Source organism: Heliangelus exortis, chromosome 1 (assembly GCF_036169615.1).
Source record: "Heliangelus exortis chromosome 1, bHelExo1.hap1, whole genome shotgun sequence".
NCBI classification, from domain to species: domain Eukaryota; kingdom Metazoa; phylum Chordata; class Aves; order Apodiformes; family Trochilidae; genus Heliangelus; species Heliangelus exortis.
In genome coordinates this window covers 121,543,317-121,566,029 of record NC_092422.1, presented here as the reverse complement: position 1 = coordinate 121,566,029, position 22,713 = coordinate 121,543,317, and the positions used below count along the sequence as shown (strand labels likewise).

Below are 22,713 nucleotides of genomic sequence, written 5' to 3'. Positions count from 1 at the left end.
AGCAGGAGACACACAGCCCGAGAGGGAGCGGAGGAGATGTGAGATTTCTCTGCCCTGCGGAGAACATCCACTAGCTCCAGGGGTGCCATCAGCTCCTGTGTGCTCCCTGCCCCAGTGCCTGCTTGCCAGCCTCATTGTGCTTTGAATTATTTTTCTTGATAGGGTGTTGGAGGGCGCAGGCCCGATAAACCCTTAAACTTTAGAAATAAATCAGCTGCAATGGAAAGCAAAGTGTGTACATCAGCTCCTTCCTCGTGCACTGCACTTAGGACCTGGAGGGTACCTGGGTCTGCTTCCTCCTGAGGGCTGAGAGAGGAGGAGACCACTCTGAATTCCTCCTGCTCAGCGGCCACATGGGCTGCAGCGAACAAGAAACGCCACAGAGTGGAGCAGGGAGGAGCAGGAACCTATCTCAGATGCGAGAAGGGTAACTGAGGAGTTTCACAGAGTGGTGGCAGCAGAGAGAAAAGACCGAATTAGGTTTGTGCAGCAGACGGGCTCTTTATAAATAAAACATCCTTGGGAGAACTACTAACTGGTATAGGAGGCAAGAGGTGAGTGAAGACTTCAGACGTGAACACGTGGGCCGGTGGCTCTAAATCCAGGTGCCCAGGGCTGATGCCCAGTTCCAATGCTCAGCTGCTCCTTTGGCTGGAGAAAATGGTTTCAGAAGGAGTTCCAGCAGGTGTCACAGAGAAACCCTGTGGTTTTAAGCTCTGCCAGTGGTGCAGAACAGGTGCTTGCGTGAGGAAATCTGGCCATGATGTGGTCTGGCCAGCAAGGGGTGTGGAAAGAGGTGTCCAAGTCTACCCAGTCTCTTCCCCACCACAGCTACAGGGAGCCAAAGTCTGGAGGCCTGCACTTCCCAGACACCCTTCTGCTACCATGCATCATCCCTTGGTGAGGCGGAAGAATCTCTGGCGCCACAGCCGCACCTCCTCCTCTCCCTCCTTCTCACTCAGCACCTGGTATGTCCTGTTTCTGTGGCAGATCTGGCGAGACACCTGCAAGGAGAGCCTGAGTTTGCAGGACTGATACCACTGCAAATTCTCCCCTCAGGAAAAGAGAAGCTCCACGATGGATGGCACCCAGAGGGTGGGATAATGGGGGCACCAAAGGGAAGTGGGGAGAACCAGCTTGGAAGCAGGAGGGAGAGGATCACAGATATGGGCTAGTCCTCTGTCCTGCTCTAGATTTTTGTTACCACCTAGGAAGTATCCAGTAGGTGGTAGAAACCCTTCCCTGTGGGTATATACAAGGATACCCCAATGGGGGGGGAGGTTGTCCACAGCTCCTCTCCCTCAAGACAAGCAGCTGTCTCTGCTGCCATCTCTTAACAGTGTCTGTGCAAATCTCACTGCCTCAGTTACGTGCCAGGTGTTCTCCAGTCAGTATTTGTCACTCCTGCCAACACACACTATTCTGTCCTGCTGGAGGGACAAGCAGTGAGCCAGTGAGCCCTGCAAGGACGCTGGGCTGGCTGTGAAGGGACCAGATGTGGAGAAGAATGCTGTGTAAAGGGCAGTGCAGGTTGCTTCTCACCTTCTGGTTGTAGAGGCTCTTCTGCAGACACTGGTGGCTCTTGAATGCACAGTAGCTGGGGTGCTGAATTCCTTCTGAGTCGCAGATCTGGGGAGATGGGAATGAAGGCCAGAGAAAAAAGAGGAGAAGGAGGGATAGGGTGCACTCACTGGGTACCCACCTGGCTTGGGTCACCTCTATCTGGGAAGCTGGTGTACTCTGCCTTCAGCCAGAGGGCCACCTGAGGGTCATCACAGCCATGGGTGGCCATCAAGCTGCACCAGTACTCCAGCCTCATCCCATTGAAAACCTTCGTGACAAATTGTTGGGAGATCTCTGGGGAGCTGGTCTGCAGAGGGATGGAATAGAAAGAGCTGTGCTTCTTCCTGCCCTTCCCCACCACCTGGTCCAGGCTCCTCCTTGGGGGCTGACTGGAGATGCAACACAGTTGGTACCTTGTTGGCTGCAGCCTGGTATTGGGCTGAGATCTGAGGGTTGATGTAGGTGGTAAAGCTGCCTGTCTTGCAGTGAACACGGTACAGGTTTTTGACGTTCTGACACTGCTCCCTCTTCAGCGAGCAGAAAGCACAGGTAGGGCATGGGTCCATGTGACTTCGCCCAAGGCTGTCACACACCTAGGGTGGATGCAGAGGGGTGGTCAGGGGGATAAAAGGAGGCCAAGGAGATTCTATATCCCTGGATTGGAGCTTGCCTCCCTTGCCACCCAGGCCAGCTTTTCACAGGAGGTGGCATCTGAAAGGACAGTGCTGATGAGCTCTGGACATCAGAACATTGTGGTCAGCACTTCAGGGAGCCCTGCACACAGTGGGGGTCAAAGGCAAATGTCAGCATCTTTACCGAATCTCCAAACCCATGGACTCTTTCTTCAATCTCCTTCCAGAAATGGGTGACCATTGATGACAGACAGTTTCCCTCCAGCACTGCATAGCACAGTATCATCACTGCTTCATCATTCTTCAGGGCTAGAAGGCTGACAGAGAAAGGGATGGAGAAAGTCAAGTCTTGTTTCTTGTCACAAGCTGAAGAGATAGACATTTAGTTGAAATCTGAAAGGAGGGAAAACAGACTCAAAGCATGATAAAAAAAACCTTTCTCAAAGGAACCTTGGACTCTTGGCCAAACTGCACAGTGGAACAGGAATGCCTGTATAACATGGAAGCTATGGGGTGGGGATGTGTGTGTGTGCATTTGGGAGCATGTGAAAGGGACTGGAGGAACTTTCCCAGAGATTCTGCAGCAGCTGCTGCTTAGTTTTGTCAATCCAAGTGCACAGCAAAGGGGTGTTTGTTAGAGGTCTTCTGAGTGTTGACCATGGGGCAGTCCCATTTGGGTCTGGAGTAAATAACTTTAGACCTCCTGCCTGCTTGAGCCAGTGTATTTGATAGGAAGGGAAACAAATTGGTAACAATTAATTAAACGATCATCCAAAGCAATGTGGGAAGCTAAAGGTAGGAAATCTAAGGACAGTAGGATATGGACTATAAGACTATTTTGAAACTCTTAAGAATGGAAGAAATCATAAACATGGTATAGAACTGTTACAGATGGGGTTGGTGTCAGCTTTCAGCAATGATGTAGAAGAGGCAAAAGTGCTCCTTAAGTAATATTTGTCTTCCATGTCTCGAAACAAAACCATTGATAAACAATCTAACTTTGACCTGGCAGAAAGTAAAAAGAAAGGCAGCACTTGTTTATGCTAAAATGCTCTCAAAATCCATGCATGGGCTAACCTGTATGGTAAAGTCTCCCTAACAGTAGCTGAAACTTCTTGGAAGAGCTTCAGGTTAGCACTAAAAAGTAAAAAAGAGGTGGAGAAAAAATAAAAAAGAGGTGGAAGGTAATGAAGATGAGATTTCCTAAAGCCTTTCACCTAGAGTGAGAAGCTGAAAAATCTTTACTTAGATGATCAAAGTGGGTGGCCATTCAGCCAGTCAGTGCTTTTACCAAGCTGAGGATCATCTGGAAGGCTTTCTTCATCAGCAGATGGAAGAGTAATGACTTTTGGTGACTGTAGTCTGGAGACAGATCCATTCAAATCAGAAATGAACTGTGTGTTCCTGACACAAAGGATCTTTAGCATGGGACCAGCTGATGGGGTGGTTTCTTCACAGTTTGGAGACTTCAGAAAGATATCCCAGATGTCTCTCAGGAGAAGGGTCTGTACCTCAGCCTGTTTTTCCTTCAGGACTCACTAGGCATGGATTAATGTCTTGTGCTAAGCAGGACAGCCAGGGTGTGTGATCAGAGCAATTCCCAGGCCTGAAGGCTGGAAGAGATCAGCCTCCCCACTGTTAAGCTCTTGTGATTACACGGTGTGTGAAGAAATCAAGCTGTAAGGAATGAGTGCTGTTCACGGATCCACAGACATGTGAGAGGTGTACACCATATGCACAGAACCATGCAGATGCTTGGCATTTGCATGGGGTTTGGGTGAGTGCTCATGTGGGAGAACGTGGATGAAGGTTAGGGTTACTAAGAGGAAGAAGTTTTGTGCATCTTCTTAAAAAAATTCCTTGGCCATGACACACTGTGGGCGAAAGAACTTGCTGTATGGTCTTGTACTTGGAGTGGGTCAGAAACAAGTGATCCTGTACCCAAACTGTTCCCATTAAGCAGCAGCAATTCGGCTTGTCAGTGTCTCTGAAAGTTTCTCTCTCACTTAGATACTACAAAAGAACCTGGATAATCTTAGTCACAGAAAATATAATGAGGGATGATTTTTTTTGAAAAAAAGACATTACAGGGAAACTCCAGCCTACACTGAGGCAAGTGAAGGTGTTCCTTCAACACACCATCCTGTTCTGTGCTGTGTGCAGGCTGTAAAGAACACAAACTGAGGACAGCAGTGATGGATACCAACTCTTTCAGGCAATTCTGGAAAAAGTTAAAATGTGCCAGTAAAAAAACCCCAAAGCAAAGCCCTCCTACCCTGCAGAGAGCACTTCCAGAACTTTTAAGATCCTTTATGTCCACTCCACCAACCCCTGGCTTCACATGATCCTATTTATTTTTGGTTTTTTGTTTGTTTGTTTGTTTCCTCTGTAAACATTCAGACCATTTAGGGTACCAAGCAGAACAGGAAATTTTAAATTTAGAGCAAAATTCTGTGCTCATGCCACTTGAAAATCTTGTCTAAGGTTGTTCAGTTCAACCCTCAGCATTTTTCTGTGTCAGGGAGCTGGACTGCTAAGAGAAAAAACAGTGACAGCCCCCAAGGCACACCTAGCATTTCTCTTCTCTAAGGATTGCTCTTTGTGTGGGGATTACCAAACATTGCCAATTTCTAAGCAGTTGTAGACCAGGAGAGCAAGCATTTGGTCCAGTGCGACAGCCAAAGGGAGTTAACCACCACTCATATGCTTGCCTGCTAATGCAGAGCTGGCACTGTGCATTTGAGATTTGGCTGGGTCATCTTGATGGTACTCACAGATTTCAGTTAATGGCCCAGATATTCTCCAAATTTATCTGAAATAGTTTACCCACAGATAAATAATTATCGGCTATTGTTCCACTACTTGCTTGTTATTCCAGTGTCTTATTTTGATTTGATTGCTTCTTCATGACACCAAGATAATCAAGCCATTAAAGTGAGAGGCACATTAACAGTCCCTAAAAATGATATTAATATCTCTGGTGTTTTCATCACTGAGAGAAAAAAGAAAATTGTCCAGCTTGCTGTACTTTTTTTAAAAATATCAAAAAAATAACAAGTTGATGCTTAGAATGCAACTGCTAATAAACGGGTTTAACAGCCTTTGCTTTCTCCAGCATGCATATTAGTTCAAAAACTGCACCCTGAACAAGATACAAATAGAGGATTAGAGGCAAAAGGGGCAGTAGAAAGGAATTTGGCTCCAGTGTTTTCTACAAAGAGTGCTTCCATCAGTAGTTCATACAAGTAGCAATAAAACATCTGCTGAGTGTTGGTGACCTACTTGTTCAGAACAAATGGCAAGTCAGATGTGGTAGGTGCCTCTTCTGCACGGCAAACCTTAGATTTAGAGACTATATTCAATGTGACTGGCTCAAAAACCTCACATTCCCTATGCATCACCCACCAACACCTTGTTGCTGTCCGCCTGTGCAAACACACAGGAACTGTATTCATAACATCTGCTCATCCACTCAGGAGACTGGGTCAATGCCATCAACCTAAGGTTACCAAGAAATTCTGTTGCTCTCTCTGCCACATCCATTTCCTCCTGTCTCCATTCTCCACCTCTTTATGATTATGATTTGGTTCACCACCTCTGGGTGAGTGAGGTTACAGATCCAGAGATTGGGTCCCAGACTCCTCACTTGCTTGTGGGTTCTTGCAACCCACGGCACCGTGGCATTAGGTGCACCCTGGGGCTGTCCCTATCTCCTCTCCCACTGATTCCCAGTGCCCTGGCACTGCTCTTTGGCATATCCAGACACTCTCCCACTGCTTTTGCTTCATGGCAGCACAGGGACTTTGTGTCCCATCACAGGCGAAGGGTAAAGATGTGGTACAGCACTGCTCCTGCACTCACTGACACACTGCTGAGCTGTTTGCTAATGTACAGAAGTTTCCACATGCTTCAGGAAAATTAATAGGTCTTTCTAAAGTGATTTTCTAAGTTCAGATCCCTTAGTACCTCTGTACAACATTAATGACCTAACTGCTGCCCTGGAAAAAACCTGATAGATACTAGGAGGCAATTTTCAAAGGGAATGCAAAAAAACCCCAACAAAACAAGGAAACAAAAAAACCCAATTAAGAATCTGTGGCCCAAGAACATTAATTGCTCGAAGGCAAAAAGAGAAAACTTCAGATAAAAACCTGCCTTGCTCTAGCATCTCAAGACATGGAGCAATACAGATAGAGACTACTTCAGCATTCTCTCTGAAGACTGCCCATTAACAACATTCACCTCTCCATCGATGTAACAACAAGGGTTTGGACCATTAACTTTCATCTGCTCTTATCTGCTCTCATCTGAACCTCCCCAGTATTAGCTGTCTGTGAGCAAGCAGAAAAGAAGGTAAGGAGCAAACAGGAGATTTCCAGAACTTTGTAACTTCTGATTTAGGAGGGTTGCTGCAGGAAATTAAAACCACCAAGGGAAAAGCCATTCTTAACAGCTTCAGAAGGAAAAAGAGATCTTGGCCTGCTTGCCAAGAAGGCAGGCTGGCTGGCTTGGTACCTCACAGATCAAACCCAGTAGGTAACACAACTCAGGAGCCATTTGCAATACGGTGTAAACACCTTGCCAAGGGTCAGAGGGCACAAAACATGGGAAAATGTGAATTTTATGAATTGGTCCTGCTGACCCATGTGATAGTTCAGCCTTTTTACCTCTGCTCCCTGAGGCACTGACACGTCCCTGCTCTTAGATTTCCCAGACTCTGGGAGCACCTGAATTTCTGGCCTGGTAGTGATAAGGCAACTTGCCTTTTTGTGGCTCCCTTTTCACAGCTTGATACACACAGTAGCAATACAGAGGCACTAAATTGCACCCTGGCCTTGCTAAATGGCCATAAGATACCTCTAAATAATTTCCAAGAGACAGCTAGTTCCTAAAAGCAGCTGAAGTGTCAGGGAAACAGGTCCCTGCCCTCATGGCCAGACCCAAGGTGAAAAATAAAAATGTAACTGCTCATGGGTGATGAGAATTCAAAGAGAGTGTTTGTCTGGGGACAGTTTATGTAGCGAAGGGTCTGGTCTTAAAACTGAGGTCACTGGGGAGGACGTACGTAAACACAGCAAAGAATATTGGAGGGGTAAAGCAGCAGTAGGAAGGTACAGCCACCAGGGAGGGCTCAGCTCAGCCTTACGGTGGAGGATGGGCTCACTGGAACATTAGCATCCATGCACAAATACCAACAGGACAACGCCTGTAGCCGGGACAGCCACGATGCTGAATGGGATGTAGGGGCTGTGGCAGACAAACACCGCAACAGCGGGAAGCCCTGGGAAAAAGGGAAATGCAATTCCTGTGTGCAGATGGAAGAGACAGGAAAGGAAGGGAGGCTGACCTCTTTCTTCATACCCAGCTGCTCTAACCCATTGCTGAATGGTGCATGCAGAGGTGGAGCGTGTGGATGTTTTAAAGGGGCATCAAAAATTGCCACGGAAAATGAGTTGCACAGGATTTATAGCATGAGAACTGTCGAGCTCTGTTTAGCTTACCTCAGTCCTGAGGAAATATCAGGAAATAAATAACTCTATAATTAAGGGGGCAGAAAGCACAAATAAAAACTGAAAATAAGCACAGTAAGAGCCACCTTTCCCCCCCTATAACTACTAGCAGAATGACCACAAAAACATGCTGCCAATTCTTCCTGTTGTTTTGTTGCCATCCTCATGTCTGTCTCTGAAGGTCACAGCTACCCGGCTTTCATTAGGTACCATGAAAGCTGCTAATGCTACCAGAGCCCCTGCTACAAGCAGGGGTGAATAAGAAGGCAATGGATGCCCTCTGGACAAGATGTTCAGCCCCTGGGTTTGGTGCTTGTCACAACCATGCTCACTCACCCCATGTGAAACCAGGCACCGAAGGGCACCTATGCAGACCGACCAGTCCCACCCAGCACTGCTCCTCTTGCTGGAATGGAAATACCTCAAAGCATTTCCCCCCTTTTTAAGGTCATGCTTTGAAGTCCCTTTGAGAGGAGGGGGGGATGCGGTGAGCAGCAAAGCCGACAGGCACAGTCTAGCTCACATTTTTATCCTGACTCGAGTTTAAGCTTTGCTTAGCATGATTGATGGGGCTCGGCTGCCAGGCTGCAGACACAGTCAGCATGAGTGTCTCTGAGAAAGTCTGCAGAAGAATAGCGAGTGTCATAGCAAGCAGAGTAGTCCCTCAAATAACCCAAATATAACCAAATCAGAGCAAGGCTCTGTTTTCGGAGGCAAGGAAAATGAACATGTCCTCAACAAAACAGAATTTTGCCCTGGGGTACATAACACCAGGAAAAATTCACAGGGCAGTAAAGGCCTCCTACAACATTAGGAGGGAGGATGACATAAGCTACAGCCTTGCAAGAGAATAGTTTTAGCTTTAACAACACAATTCATTTTTTACATGGAGAAATGGAATGTCTGGCTCAAGTGTAGTAGTATGTAGCGCTTTCAAAAGAAACCACAGATGTGCAATCATCCACAAAACCCATGCACTTACAGGAACAACACTGGCCAGCTACAGAGCAAAACAAAATTACTTCTCTATGAATACATCTAGATGGTTTGTTTTGCTGTTTGTTTGTTTGTTTGTTTGTTTTCTCTTGGCAAGCAAAATAATCTTTGCATCTCAGTCAAAGCAAGTGGTTGTCAGCCACAAAGTACTAACAGGATCAAAAAGTAAATTTGAGTGGAAACAGACAACCCTTATGCAGGTCCATTCTGTTTGGGCTCACTTTCCCCAGCTGCCCAAGCAGGGAGGTGAATGGATCATGCCAGGCCAGCTGAGAAATCAAGCCTCAAGAGGCTTGACAAACTTCTAAAGCCAGAGGAAGTAAGGGAACAAAATAAGATGGAAACAAGCTGGACTCTTGCAGGGCTCTGTGCTGAACTGGCATGCAGCTGCTTTCAGAGTCAGAGCAGGGACCCAGAAACCCATTGGGAAGTGCAGTGCTCCAGATTGCAGAGGGGCTTCATGTGCTTGAGGAGAAGCAGTGGTTCTGCACAGCAAGGAGCTGTGCCCCTGGCTCTGTTTCCTAGCCCAGGGCTGCTTTGCTCTCCCTGGGTGTGGAATGGAGCACTCCTTGGAGTGGTCTCTGGGTCAGACTGTTTAAAGAAACATCTGCCTCGCACTGCATGCAGAAAGGAGAGGAGCAGTTTTTTTTAGGAAACAATTCTTTACAGAGAGGGCAATCAGGCATTGGAATGGGATGAGGTGGTGGATTCTTTGTCCCTGGAGGTTTTTAAGAAGAGACTGTTGTGGCACTCAGTGCCATGGTCTGGTAGCCACAGTGGTAGTGGATCAAGGGTTGGACTTGATGATCTTAGAAGTCCTTTCCAACCTGGCTGATTCTGTGATTCAGTGAGAGACGTGTATACTACAGCATCCCAAGAACCCCTGCATGCAAAGAAGCTCTTTCTGCGGGTCATCTGGACTCCTGGGAGGCCTGAGCTGGGAGAAGGATGAGTGCAGAGGTGATTGCACACTGCAGATGGTCACAGTGTGGGGATACACGTGCACGGGATAAAGCCCTGCCTGCAGGGAAAGGCCTCACTGCACTTTGCTCAGGACTCAAGGACGTGGCCAGGCGTCAGCAGTGCTGTGTTACCCTCCCCCTCCTCAACTCTGTCCAGGAGCAGGGGAGGTCTGAGGGGGTCCCCAGGTAACTTCCTGCTCTGTATGGGATGGCTTGCTCCAGAAAGCCTGCCTGTGATCACCAGGGCACAAGTGCCATGGGACTACCAGCCAGCTTGTGTGAGGCCAGCCCTGCATGGATGGTGTACAGTAGCCCACTCTCTGGGAAGATGGGTCTTCCCCTCACCTGCCTGGTGGGACTGTTTCCTGCACCTCCTCCATGCTGCCTGATGTCCCTGCGTGTGAACTGAAGCTGTGGTCCAGAGAAGAGCCCCTGTTGCCCAGGGACGTCTCCAAGGAGAAGGTCAAGTGTATCAGCTGCAAGATGCTGTCCTTTAAGCGTTGTGTCCAGTCTTGCTTAGTCTGGGCAGGGGTTTCCAGCCCAGGAGTTGAGGAAGCAGAGGTATTTGGGACGGACATGGTTGGTGGGAGCACAGGCAGCTCCGTGTCTTTCAGGGAGCTCAGCACCTTTGGCACGGTCAGTGAGAGCGTTGTTGGCAGCAGTTTCTGACCTGACAGTGCTTTAGAGTACTTCAGGAGAGTGTCCACGCTGGTGCTCAGCAGGGTATTAATAGGCAAGGGAGAAGTCTGCCTCAGAGCTGGGGAGAGAGCAGGATAGGGGGGCTGAGGACACCTTTCTAAGGCCAGACAGAAAGCTGCTGTGAGGGAGGGGGGAAGTAGCTACAGGAGATAATCAGGTGAGCAGAGTGCAGCCATACCTTTGTCTGTAGAGGAGCTTCTGTCCTTTGCCCAGGAGTTCAAAGGATGGGGTTGCTCCATTGGGAGGAGAAAATTTTTTGGAGGAACCAAACTTGGACATGGGATTCGCTGAGCAGAGAGGAGAAGAAACATGAGCCCTGCTGTGTTAGCTTCCCTTCCTCCTCCCATCTTCCCTTTCCATCTCCCAAGAGCTACCCCCTGTCCTGAATCCCCCTCCCCACCTTGTTGTAGAAGTGGCGTTTCAAGCAGCGGTACTGAGCGAAATGGCAGAAGGTCTGAAACCACGGTGCCTCTGGGAAGTCAGAGCAGATCGGCCCTGGAGAGGGGTGAGAGAAAGATGTGGGATGGGGGCAGGATGCAGGTTTCTGGATCTGCCCTCTTGTTCTGGGTTTGACCTGGGAGATGAGGACCTCTCAGATGGCTCTTTTTGGTGAGGCTTTGGGTGAAGAGCAAGTCAAAGGTGTCTGCTCTCAAGTGGAGATCACAGCCTGGTGCTGTTGTAACTCCCAATCCCAGGTGCCAGGTGCACTTTCCCTCCAAACCACCCAGGGTTTCAGTTGATCATCCTGCCCCCTTTCACAAACCTCCTGTTTCCAGGATCTGATAAGGATTTTGTTATTAGCTTTTGAAAGGTATTTAAAAAATGAAATAAAATATGCAAGTGATGGTGTGATGTCACAAACCATTCCTCTGATGAGGACAGCAACTTTTCATTTTGGGGTGTGAGGAGGAAAAAAAGTACATTTTCCAGCACCTGAGAAGTGAAGGAAAATTTTTCACAGGTAAAGTTTCCTATGGGCTCTCTTTGCTGGTCCCCTGATTTTCACCATGGCTCAGCTCTCCCACAGCCTGTTGAACACTGATGGTATGGCTTGATGAGCAGTTTGCCTCCTTTAGCAGTGAGGTTTGTCTCCCCTTTGGAAGTACTCATCTTTCTTTGAATTCTCTGACCTTCCTGCCAACGGGAGCCCTTCCCAGCACCAGACAATGAGTATGATCAGTCTGGTCTTTTGTCTCTTTGCTTTTCCTGCCCATGTGTTTGTTGCAAACAGCTACAGATGCTGCTGGGTGCCAGGAAGCCAGCCCCTTGGGCTTTGTGGCCAGCTCCACCCACAGGAGATGGTTGGCAATAAATTAACAACTGCATCATCTCTAAAAGATGAGCCAGCAAAGGTATTTGCATACATTCATCGGGAAACAACCTCCTGACTCTAATCTTCCACAACAAAGAGCTTTGACAGGTTATGTGTTGGCTTCCCCTGTTTGAAACATGAGGTAACTGCTTTCCTCAGCACTTCACCTGGAGAGAGGTGATTAATGCTCATGAGCAGTTGCACGTAGGCAGCACTGCCATTTATCCATGGGGACAATAAAGGCACAGCATGTGAAGGCACATGTTTGGACTCTCAGTTTGGCAATCAACACATGGCAAAATAGCCCCAAAACTGAAAGGAAGGGGACACTGAGGAAATAAAATCAGATGGATGGGTCTGTTGGGCTGAGAGATGGCGGAATAGGAGGCCAAAAGGCCATGCTGCAAAACTGTCCCATTTCCTGTCATTCCCAGATGATCCTGCTCTTGGCAGCAGAGCCTTCAAAGGCAGCACCAGTGGGAGTATGACTGGGAATGCCAAAGAGCAGTGCCAGGGTGTGCTGGGCATCAGCAGGAGAGGAATCAGGGACAGCCTCTGGGTGCACCTAGCACCAAGGCATTGAGTACTGCAGGTGCCCACAAATGAGTGAGGAATCCAGGACCTGTCCTTGGGTCTGGTGACTTGAGATGGGGCCAGTTCTCCTGACACAGCTGCAGAAACAAGCAAGAAATTGTTGCCCTCAATCTGCAGACCAAATAAGCACAGTTGGCTGATAATTTAGTTCTTTGACATTTATAGACATACTTTTAATGAGAAAATTGTTCACCCCCCCCCCCTTTTTTTTTTCCTCTAAAGAAAAATACAACAGAAGTAGTCCCAAGTTTTTCAGCTGCACAGATGTAATTATGCCACTTAAATTCTCTGATGCAGGGGTGCAGGGAAAGTATGACTGCAGAGATTTAAAGGGTGGTGTTGCTATGGTGCTTTCTGAACTGGGATGTTTCTTGGCTCTTGAAATGTTAAACACTTAAAAAAGCAGCTTATCAGCTCAAGCTTTCTAAAAGGCCCATGAGAGCCCACAAGGCAAGTTTCCGCATTAAACCCCAGATCAAGCTGGAAGAAGCTGGTCAGGTTGTAAGATGAGCTGTTGGGAAGAGATGATGAGCTTCTGCACAGTTCAGAAAATGGTGTCCATCTCTTTTCCCCTGCCACCCCACCAGTGGAGATGTGGAGAAACAGGAAATCAGCAAAGAGCCACAGAAATGGCCATGGCTGCGACCCACAAAGGGAGGCAGGGGCATCTGTATTTGTTCAGCTGGGTGCAGAGGAGGTGGGGAGGTGATTTAATGATGATTTAATTGCAGCCCACAGGGACCTGAAGAAAAGCTTCCAGATGACAAAGGCAAATTTTCCTCGGCAACACCAGAAAACATAAGAGGGTAAAACCTGCAAATTGCTGCTTGGGAGGTTTAGAACTGGCTGTTAGGAAAAGATATTTCTCCAGGAAAATGGAGCACTGCTGGAAAGGGCGCCCAGAGATGCCACAAAACCAAACTCCCTTGCACAAAATCACAGTGCTCTGGCACTGGGAATGTCCAGCTCAAAGCTGAACTTTGGGCTAGAGACCCCAGAGTGACCCATCCCACCTCCAGTCCTGCAGTCCTGTGGCATTTTGGGGCAGATAAACAGCCGGCACTGCTCCAGCCTCCCTCTGTCCCTGGAGGTGGGGTGATGTCCCCTACCTTCAGGGATGCTTCCATGGTTCTCCTCCTGGTCTAGTTCCACTATGGTGGGGCTGAGGCAGCCATGTGTCAAACGCAGCTGGCAGGACACCTCCACCTTCCAGGAGGGCTGCAGGGTGGCAAAAAAGATCTGGTACTCCTGGTCTGACAGGGGACTGCCCGGAGCAGGAGGCACTGGTGGAGCGACAGAGGATATCAGCAAGGTCAGCAGCCCTGTGGGGGAAGGCAGTCTGTGCTTAACCTTCCTTCGTGGGGGCAAGTGGTGGGTGGAAAGGGAAGAGCAGCCCACTCTCCTCCACTGGTGCTGAGCCAGGCGCAGGGATGAGCTGGCCTGTGGTCTCCCTCCACCACCCTTGCTTGCAGGGCCATGGGGGAACCAGCAACCCTGGGGTGAGAGGGGGAAGAGGGACAAAAAAGCAGTCAAAATGTAAAGGAAAAATACCCAACAAAACACAACAGAAACAGAGAGAGGGAAAAAAAGAAAAACGTGAAAGAGAACAAAAACTAAAAGAGAAAAAATGAAAATAGACAAAAGAAGAAAAAAGAGTAAGGAAAAAGAAAAAACAAGGAAGGAAATACTTTAGAAAAAGGAAAAATAAAACAAATTAAAAAGTTGGAGGGCTCTTTTTGGGCTGAGTGGTAGCTGGTTTGGCTTGGTTTTTTTCACAGGAAGGATTGTTTTGGGTTTAAGTTGCTTGTATTTTGTCTTTTTCCCCACAAAACCCCCAGCCTTGCCCACCCGCTGCCCACCCCTGCCAGCTGCCCCCTCCACTGCCCCCAGGCCTTGCCTCTCCATGGGGACACCCCTCCATCTCCTCCTTTCCCTCCTTTGCCTTCATCTGGGCCCCCTATTCTCCCACTGTCCCTGGGCTCAGCAACCCCTGAGGTGGCCTCGGGAGGGTGGCTGGGGGCTGGAGGAGGTGTCACTCACCCACCAGGCAGGGCAACCACACCATGGCTGCCCCAGGTTCTGACAGGGTGGCCCAGGCCGGGATGGAATGTGAAGGGGGTGGCATCACAGTTGGGGTGCAGGGGGCAACAGACAATGGCTGCTGGGGGAGGAGAGATGGGGCACCTGTGGTGGCTGGCAACAACCTGCAACAACATTTGAGGCCTGGCTAGGGTGCCCCTGGGGTGAGGGCACCCCCAAAAGTGGTACCTTTGGGGTTCCTTGCACCCCAAAACATTTTATGATCTTCTGCAGGGGAAAGGGGACAAAATCTGTTATACATGTGGGGATTGAGACACTCTCCATGCTTCTCTGGGGAAAGTCCCAGCACTGGATTGCATCAGGATGTGTTGGGAAGCTGGCTTGATCTCTCCAGAACAGCTGTGCAGCTTTCTGAACCCCCATTGGGTCACAGGAGCACAGCTGGTCATCCTCTACCCTCAGCCTGGATGCTCTCTGTGTGTTGAAGCCCTCACAATGGCAGAAGGGGGAATGAATGGTGCTGGTGAAAGAGGCTTTGGGACCACCAGTATGAAGGTGTCTGAAGCCTCACAGGGTTGATTTTGAGGGAGACCCAACCCCACACACCGTGGATGCCTGACCAAAGTGTAGGATGTAGACACAGTGACCCAGACGTGCACCCTGTGGGTTGCAGCCAACACAGCACTTCATGAGGGTGGGCACTTTCTGATGAGAGAGAAAAAGTCACGATCATAACCATCATGGGCAAGCAGCTGGCAGGAAAATGCTTGGCCCAACAGCTCCAAGAAATGCATCCATGAGTGAAATGCAGGTGGCAAAGTGGCTTGGACTCCCCATGGATTCAGCTTGGCCACCAAATGACAGACTTATAGGACTGAAGAGGAGCTGCAGGCAAAGCCCACAAAGTCTTCAACAACATAGCAGGCTGCTGCTGAAATTTCTTCTGTCACAAATCCCAGGAGGGTCTGTACAGGGCTGCCAAGGTGAAAGCTTCAATCAAGGCAGCCTTGCAGGCCATCAGGGAGGTGTCTGGAGCATGTAGCATTGCAGGAGACAAGGTGCACTTTGCCCTAAGATGCCTTGTTGGAAGATAATGTTGCTGAGAAGCTTGGAGCCTGACTGTTTAACAACAGCACCTGAATATTTAGGATGTTTTTGTGGCTTAGAAAGACAGTGATCAGGAGACATTTTTCAGCTAACTCTTGCCACTCACATTAAAATAGGCAACACTGCTGATGCTTGAAAATTTTGTCCCATTCCTAGTCTTCCATTACTTAGGTTGAGATGGAGTGTTTATCAGCTGATTTTATACAACTCTACAGCCTTCGGCTCCCCAGCTCTGTTAATCCTCTCTGCTCTCCTGTAACAACAGAGCTCAGGCTGAGTTCTGTTGTCCTGATTCCAGCAGCTTTCCAGAGGAGCTCATTCCTGACTGCAGTGGCTGATGGAAATGACTCTGGAAAGCACATGGCATGTCACACAGTGTTATCCATGTCTGGCATGTCCATGGTATGCAGCCCACACCCGCATGTGCCAGCAAGAGATCCATGGTGTATGGAAACAGGAAACAAGAATGAATGAGTCATGAAGAGTCCCTGGACATACACTGAACTCAAACACAAGACAGAAGATGAAGGAGCTGCCAAGATGTCATCCTTGGTTGATGCTCTAGTAGCAATGCCTGTAGGGAGCTACTTTATATTTAGAAAGAAGGTAGTGATCTGAGGGAAGGTTGGATACCTAGCACTTCTCGTGCACTGTGGCACACCCCAGATTTTGTTCAGGTTGTCAGATTCCTTCAGGGGACTCTTATGGTCCACAAGGGCTTTGAGAAACCAGCTAATCTGTGGTGAGCACCCAGCAGGGGTGGGAGGCTGCAAGTACAGGAGACACTGCTGTGTTCTTTGGCTCGGTTTGAGCCAGCTGGCTCTGACAAATAAGTCATCTTTGGGGGAGGGATGAAGACAGAAAGAGCAGTAGTTTGGAGAGGAGGCATCAATGCAAGCTGAGTGGGGGTCCACTCCCCGCTGCAGCATTGATCAATTACAGTGGTCAGTAGTCCATAGCACAGGGGTGATGTTAATTACAGTATTTTCTGATTTCTGAGAGTTAACTTGGCACCTTTCAGGTTGTACTACCCATGGTGCATCGCAAGCTGCATAACTTATGGTTGCAGACTTGCGACTGTGTTTTCAGAGCCGCCACAAAATGGTGCTTTCTGCAGACGGTGTTGCTGGGCCAGCCTGAGCTCAGCGGGGTGATGCACGCAGCTGTAACCCCCAGGTCTGCAGCGTGCCCTGCTCCCACAGCAGGTTTGTGTAACAGCAGGATAACAGCTTGCCGCAGCTACAAGAACAGGAGCTGTGTGTTCCATGTGGCTATTTGATTGCCATGTCTATTCTGAGCTTCAGAAGATCCTGTCTGGTTTGTAAAGGATCACCCCTCTGCAGACAAGCTCCTCTGCCCAGTTAGTCTTGTTGTTGTCTTCAATACCTCAGTTACCAACCCAAGGTCAAGTTGGATGGGGCTTTGGGCAACCTCGTCTAGTGGAAGGTATCCCTGTCCATGGTAGAGGGGTTGGAAATAAATGATCTATAAGACCCCTCCCTATTCTATTTCTCAGCATTTTCCACTATGCATATTCCACCACATACACACCACCAGCAGCAATGTCTGAAACTCTTAAAAACTATGGCTCACAGGCCCTTCCTCCTCTGCTACAAAGGGTTGTATTTCCCTTTCCTTCACCAGGCTCATTGACCATGGCGTCAAGGTGAGTGCCTCAAAATATCACCATCCTGGACATGACAGGCTGATTCAATTCCCCCAGCCCTGAGACAAACCAGGATATGAGTTCCTTAAGGGGCTTCAAAGGAAAGAGAAATCTATGATACATTAAATTATTAAAACATACCTCTAAGAAAGCAGGTAGAGAAGAGGGTCCAAAGCCCATCACAGTTCCCTAGCAGTGTGCTACCCTCTTCCCTCCAGAGGTGGCAACATTCAACAGCAATGGCTCCATCTCTCCTTGGGCTCCCCTCTCTCTCCTTGCCCACCAGGCTGACTTTCTTGCTAGACCTCAGTTCCCAAGGCATTTGGTTTTGCTCCCATTTCAACAATCATTTGGCAGTTCTCCTGCTAGGAGAATCTTAAGGAGAGGCAAAAGATGGGAATAGCGTTAATCTTGAGTTGTGGGACAACAAAGCCCCTTGACTGACACAGCAATCCCTACCCCAGTGCCTAAAGGACATGGATTTATATGTCCTCCAGCACTGCATCTGGGGGACACAGAACAGCTGCCACCTGGTGACAACAGAAGAATGGACGGCCCAGCCAAGAAGCCATCAGAGCAAGAAAGGGTCCTCTTCCAGTTCAGATCTAGGTCTTCCATCAAGGAGGATCTATTTGAACCCTGGACACCTTCATGCTGATTGCTATGGCCCTGTGGGATTCCACTCAGACCAGGGCTGAGGTCTCCACCTCCACAGACAAAGGCATTAGTGTGTGTGCTGTTTTAAACCAAAATTAATACAAATTGCTGACTTTAATCAGAAATAATCTTCACTCCGCAGTTGGGCTTCATCTTGGTAGGTTTACTGTCACTGGCTGAGAGCTGTGAGAATATGCTGATAAATATAGACTTTACATTAAAATTGGCACTCATTTTAACCTAGTGGATATGTTAATCTATTCACATTTATTCAAGCTCTGTACAGTTATATCATGCATTAATTCAGATACTTAATTTACATTTTATTTTGTTAGAAAATAGGGAATGAAACATTTTTTTATTTGTCATTTAGAAAATGGCATATTTAATTGATTGCAAAACCAGATTTTTAAAATGGCTTCTTAAATAATACAACCCAAACCAGGGTGGATCCATAAAAGCATGGTTGAATAAACTGCACAAGTTTTTTTTAAGGAAGGCTTCTTTAGTGAAAGAACAACCTGATCCAACCACAATGTAGGGGCTTGGACTACATAGCTCCAGAAAGGTCTTTTCCCACCTAAATCTTTCTGTGGTAATTAATGTTTTTTTTCTGATGACTTTCAGAACAAGGAAATCTCATGGTTTCGCACTTTTTTTGTTGCTTGTTTTCTATGGGGAAAAAAAAAAAAATACATCCATTTGTCTTCCCAGGCAGGTTTCCAGCTTCAATAGCAGTGATCCAGGACACTGAAATTAAATTTTACATCTACAAAAACAGACTGAAGCAGGCAACTTGCCGAACATTTTTTGACTTTAAGAGCTTTGTTTGTCTCTTTAAGACTTGGGCAAAAATGTCTTTTTAAATGAACGCCTCTATTGCTTTTATGTATTCAGAAGAATAAACATAATTTAGCATAAATTAATCAAGATGATTGACTTTATTTATAAATGAACTGAATTTTATTTGATAAAAACAGCTACATTTCTTCTGATACTGTACTACCAGGCAACAGAGAAACTTCCTTCAGTTGTCTCTGGAAAGAAAACCAGGACATTTTGTTTCCTTCAAGTAACTCTTAGAAAGTTGCAGTCTTCCTTCCCCGCTGCTGCTGATTTAGAGCAGTCAGGAATTGCATGCTCCGCAGGTGCTGCTGCGCAGTTTGTCAACATCTCTAGTTTGCCCTTTTGGTTCAAGTGGCAGGGAAAAAACAGAGACATGGTCAAGTATAGAAAGCACGACAGCTTGGAAACTGTCAGACCAGTCATATTTTAGACCTTTGTGCAGAACCCTAGGTCTAAGCTTGCTCAGAAGTTTGGATAGTCATGGTAGGTTAAAACCATCTACTGATGAGTGCTTGGTACATGATCAGTGTCCCTTGACCTGCAGCAGGAGCTGTGAAACATCAGCATTCCTGCTGTCAGTTCACCCAAGACTGTTCACTGTGGTTCACAGAATGTTCAGGTTGGAAGAGATCTCCAAGATCATCCAGTCCCACCTTTGATGAATACCATAATCTAACTATTAAACCATGTCCTTAAGGAACAGGTCCAAATGCCTTTTAAATGCCTCCAGGGATGGTGACTCCACCACTGTCCTGGGCAGGACATTCCAATGCCTGACAACCCTCTCAGTGAAAAAAAATGTCCTAACATCCAGCCTAAACCTCCCCTGGCACTGCTTCCATCCATTCCCTCTGGTCCTGTCACAGTTCACTAAGGAGCAGAGGCTGTTTCCCTCCTCGCTCCACCCTGCCTTGAGGTGGCTGAGGAGAGTGATGAGATCTTGTCTCAGCCTCCTCCAGACTGAACACCCCCAGCTCCCTCAGCTGCTCCTCACAGGACTTGTGCTCCAGGCCCTTCATGAGCTTCGCTGCCCTTCTCTGGACAATCATGGAATCTCTGGTTGCATCATGGTCTGGGCTCAGTCACCTCAACATCCTGCTATGCTTCGGGTGGATCTTTACTGAGCCAAGTTAATGACCAGATAACCCCTCCTTTTGGGACTTGGAGGAAGTGCCTCCTGTTTCTCTGTAGATGTCAGAGTGGAACAATCCTGCAGAAGTCTGTAACTATCATTTCCCAAAAACTTACATCTGCGTATCTGCAATGAGAAACATCGAGATGACTTGGGTCCTATTTTCAGACACCTATCTCTTGGGAATATTCACTGCCAACTTGGGGCCCCTGAACTAATTTTGCCAACATTTAAATTGAGTCTTAAGATCTTCAGAAACATCACCTTTCACCTGTAGCCATGCAACTGGTCCTTCTTATCCTAGCTTGCAGTAGTAGGGGATGTCATACTACCCAGTATATATCTGACCTGATTTAGAACCTACAGCAGCCCTGCTTTGAAGGAGAAGCTGAACCAGACAACCCCTGGAGTTACCCTACAAACAGTGTTTCAAACTCTTAACATATTTATGCAGTCGTCTTGTAAAAACTGATCCCTGATAGTCTGAGTACCACTGAAACACACTACAATTGAGCTTCAAATGGTCTTCTTAAGTCCAGAAGCCTTACACAACCACAGCCAGCCAGAGACTGTCTACCACACATCTCTGAATGTACAGTTAGGTAAATAATTAAGAGTGCTTAATGAAAGGGTGATGAACTCTGGGGCTAGTTTAATCACTCGCTCTTTGTAGCAGCTAAGAAGGTTGTCCCAATGGTGCTGGGTGATGGTAGTGGCTGGGATGGTTTCTGTGCACATCACACATTGGACATGGCAGCAACAAAGCTCAGGGGGCAGGAGCTTGCTGAGCCCATCTGCTCACTGGGAAGGGGAATACTTTGCTGAACTGCCTCATCAACACACTTTGCCCAGATACCTAGGAATGAATAGTGCCCACAGATGGGGCAATCACAGCTGGACAAGATAATTCAGTCACTTGTGTGCATGACCAATTATTATTGACAAGTGGGCTTAAAAAGGCTGGCAAGTCTGCTGTATGGCTCCAGCTTCCTGAAGACTCTACTCATCAGCTAGGTTATTTCCAATCACTCTAAAAGGGCAATTTCGCCAGCTCCATTTTAGAAAGTGTTTATGTTGCACTCACAGCTGCTCCAGGAAATCTGCAAGCTAGCCAGTTCTCTAAAGGAGTTCATGATTGCTTTAACTTAGTGTATCCCTTCTTTTAGCATTTCAATTCTAGAAGCAAACTTTTCAGATCCTATTACCACTGCAATGATACACTTAACTATTAGCAGGATTTAAAAAAAAAAAAAAAAAAAAAAAATTAAGTAATTTTTGACTGGCCTTTTTTGCTATTTCTATTTTGTTGACCTGGATTTCTTGCTTGTTTTAGAAGTGATTTACTTCTCTGGTGTTTCAATATTTCACATCTGGACTGCTACAGCAGCCACCTTGAGATTGTTGCAAACAGCACAGAGCTGGCTCTTTTCCAGCCTTGTAGACTGTCCAGAGCCTAACAGGGAGCAGACCACAGATGCCTTCGGGTGGCTATCACAGGATGACAAACATCATCCACCAAAGACTGCTGATCAAAAAAGCCTTCATCCCAATAGAAGCATATTAAAATCTTCCTTACTGTTTGTCTAGGAAGTACATCATCCCCATTCTACACCAGCACCAACACAGAATAAATATTTACAGAACACTTCCCCCTCCTCTCATTACAAACAATTCTGCTATCTGCAGTTAGTAATGGACATGTGCCATGTTCAATTATATCAAAAACAAAAGGCATCCTAAAAAAGCTGCTTATGTTTCTAGCCTTGTTGCTTGTAGGCTTTGTTCCTCCTGGCTTCAATTTTTGTACTTTGCCATTTCTAGCCTATACTGATTCTTTTATTACTGGTTTATTTACTTACTTTATTTATTTATTACTGGTGATTAAATATTGCACAGTTACTGCACCGATTCCCTCTCTTGAAAGCTTCAAGAGTTTTTAACTTGGTAAGCCGTAAGCTATCCTTGATTTTTTTTTCCCCAGTACTTCTTGCCTAAGCTGACCTCTACCTGTACGTCCCTTTTCTGCAGCCAGTGTCCATCCTGGATACTTCTGCTGGCTGAAGCACCCCTTCACTGGACACAAGCAGGATGCAATGGCAGAACAGTGGGTAAGTGAAGCTTCCCCCCTAGCACTCCTCTGCGTTTTCTGGCACCGAATCAGAAGCCAGGTAGGCATTTCTCATGTGTTTTCCATTACCAGAATGTTCATTGGAACATTCTCAGTGTCCCAAGAAGCACAAAGGTAAACCTGTGGCCAAGCCTTAGCCTGGAAACAGGAGCATTCTGGTCTTAGCCTGGAAACAGGAGCACTCTGGTCTACCTCCCCCTCTCAGCATTCTTCACTGACTGCAGAAGACCTGAGACTTGTGTTTCCCAAGTCAGAGCTACCCTCAACAGAGTCACCCCTCCTGCAGTAAGCAGCACCTCAACAATGGGCTGCCTTGTTTCCTGGTTTGGTGTGCAACACACCCCTGCCCACTCCCACTGCTTCACATTACACCATGTGCATTTATAAATGACTTCCCCTCCATCAGCATTGGCTTCATTCCAGCCACCACTTCAAACACCTCTTGAGCTCACAGCTCCCAGAGACCTTGCCAATAATGGTGGCCACAACAACCCACTGTCCTCTCCCATCCAAACCAAACCACTTAAAGGAGTGTTTGCATTCTTTTGTCACCATTTCACCCCGCCCAAAGCCCATTTTCAAGTTCAGACCACATCCTCCTTTTATGCTGCTAGACAAGCACCCAGCTGGCATGTGAATAGGCTCACCTGAAGAAATTTGTTCTCCTGTCACAGCCTTCTCCCCCAATGAATGATAGCACAACATCTCCTCTCAGAAAGACCGTATCAGACACACAGTCAACATCTTCAAGGATTTACTTCCTGCATTCATAGGGGAAGCCCCAGGAAAATGGTCTAAGACAACCTGGGAATGGCAGTACATACTGTGGCAGTGGCACCACAAACCATATGAGCCATAGGCTGGGTAAG

At 47.4% G+C, this 22,713-nt stretch overlaps 1 protein-coding gene across 2 annotated transcripts; it reads right to left on the bottom strand.

Annotated features, from left to right (window-relative positions):
- Nucleotides 1-476: 476 nt before the first annotated feature.
- ACRBP (acrosin binding protein) lies at nucleotides 477-22,567 on the bottom strand. Of its 2 annotated transcripts, XM_071763833.1 has the most exons (10): nucleotides 14,309-14,408; nucleotides 13,378-13,590; nucleotides 10,763-10,857; nucleotides 10,541-10,649; nucleotides 10,009-10,420; nucleotides 2,380-2,512; nucleotides 1,977-2,156; nucleotides 1,703-1,870; nucleotides 1,543-1,629; nucleotides 477-1,004 (listed from the first exon to the last, which is right to left on the bottom strand). In XM_071763833.1, exons 1-10 carry the CDS (start codon nucleotides 14,391-14,393, stop codon nucleotides 891-893), a joined length of 1,596 nt encoding a protein of 531 aa, XP_071619934.1. In that variant the 5' UTR covers nucleotides 14,394-14,408; the 3' UTR covers nucleotides 477-890. The 2 variants fall into 2 exon arrangements, with proteins under 2 accessions (XP_071619934.1, XP_071619943.1); XM_071763842.1 differs by lacking the exons at nucleotides 13,378-13,590; nucleotides 14,309-14,408 and adding an exon at nucleotides 22,492-22,567.
- Nucleotides 22,568-22,713: the final 146 nt, after the last annotated feature.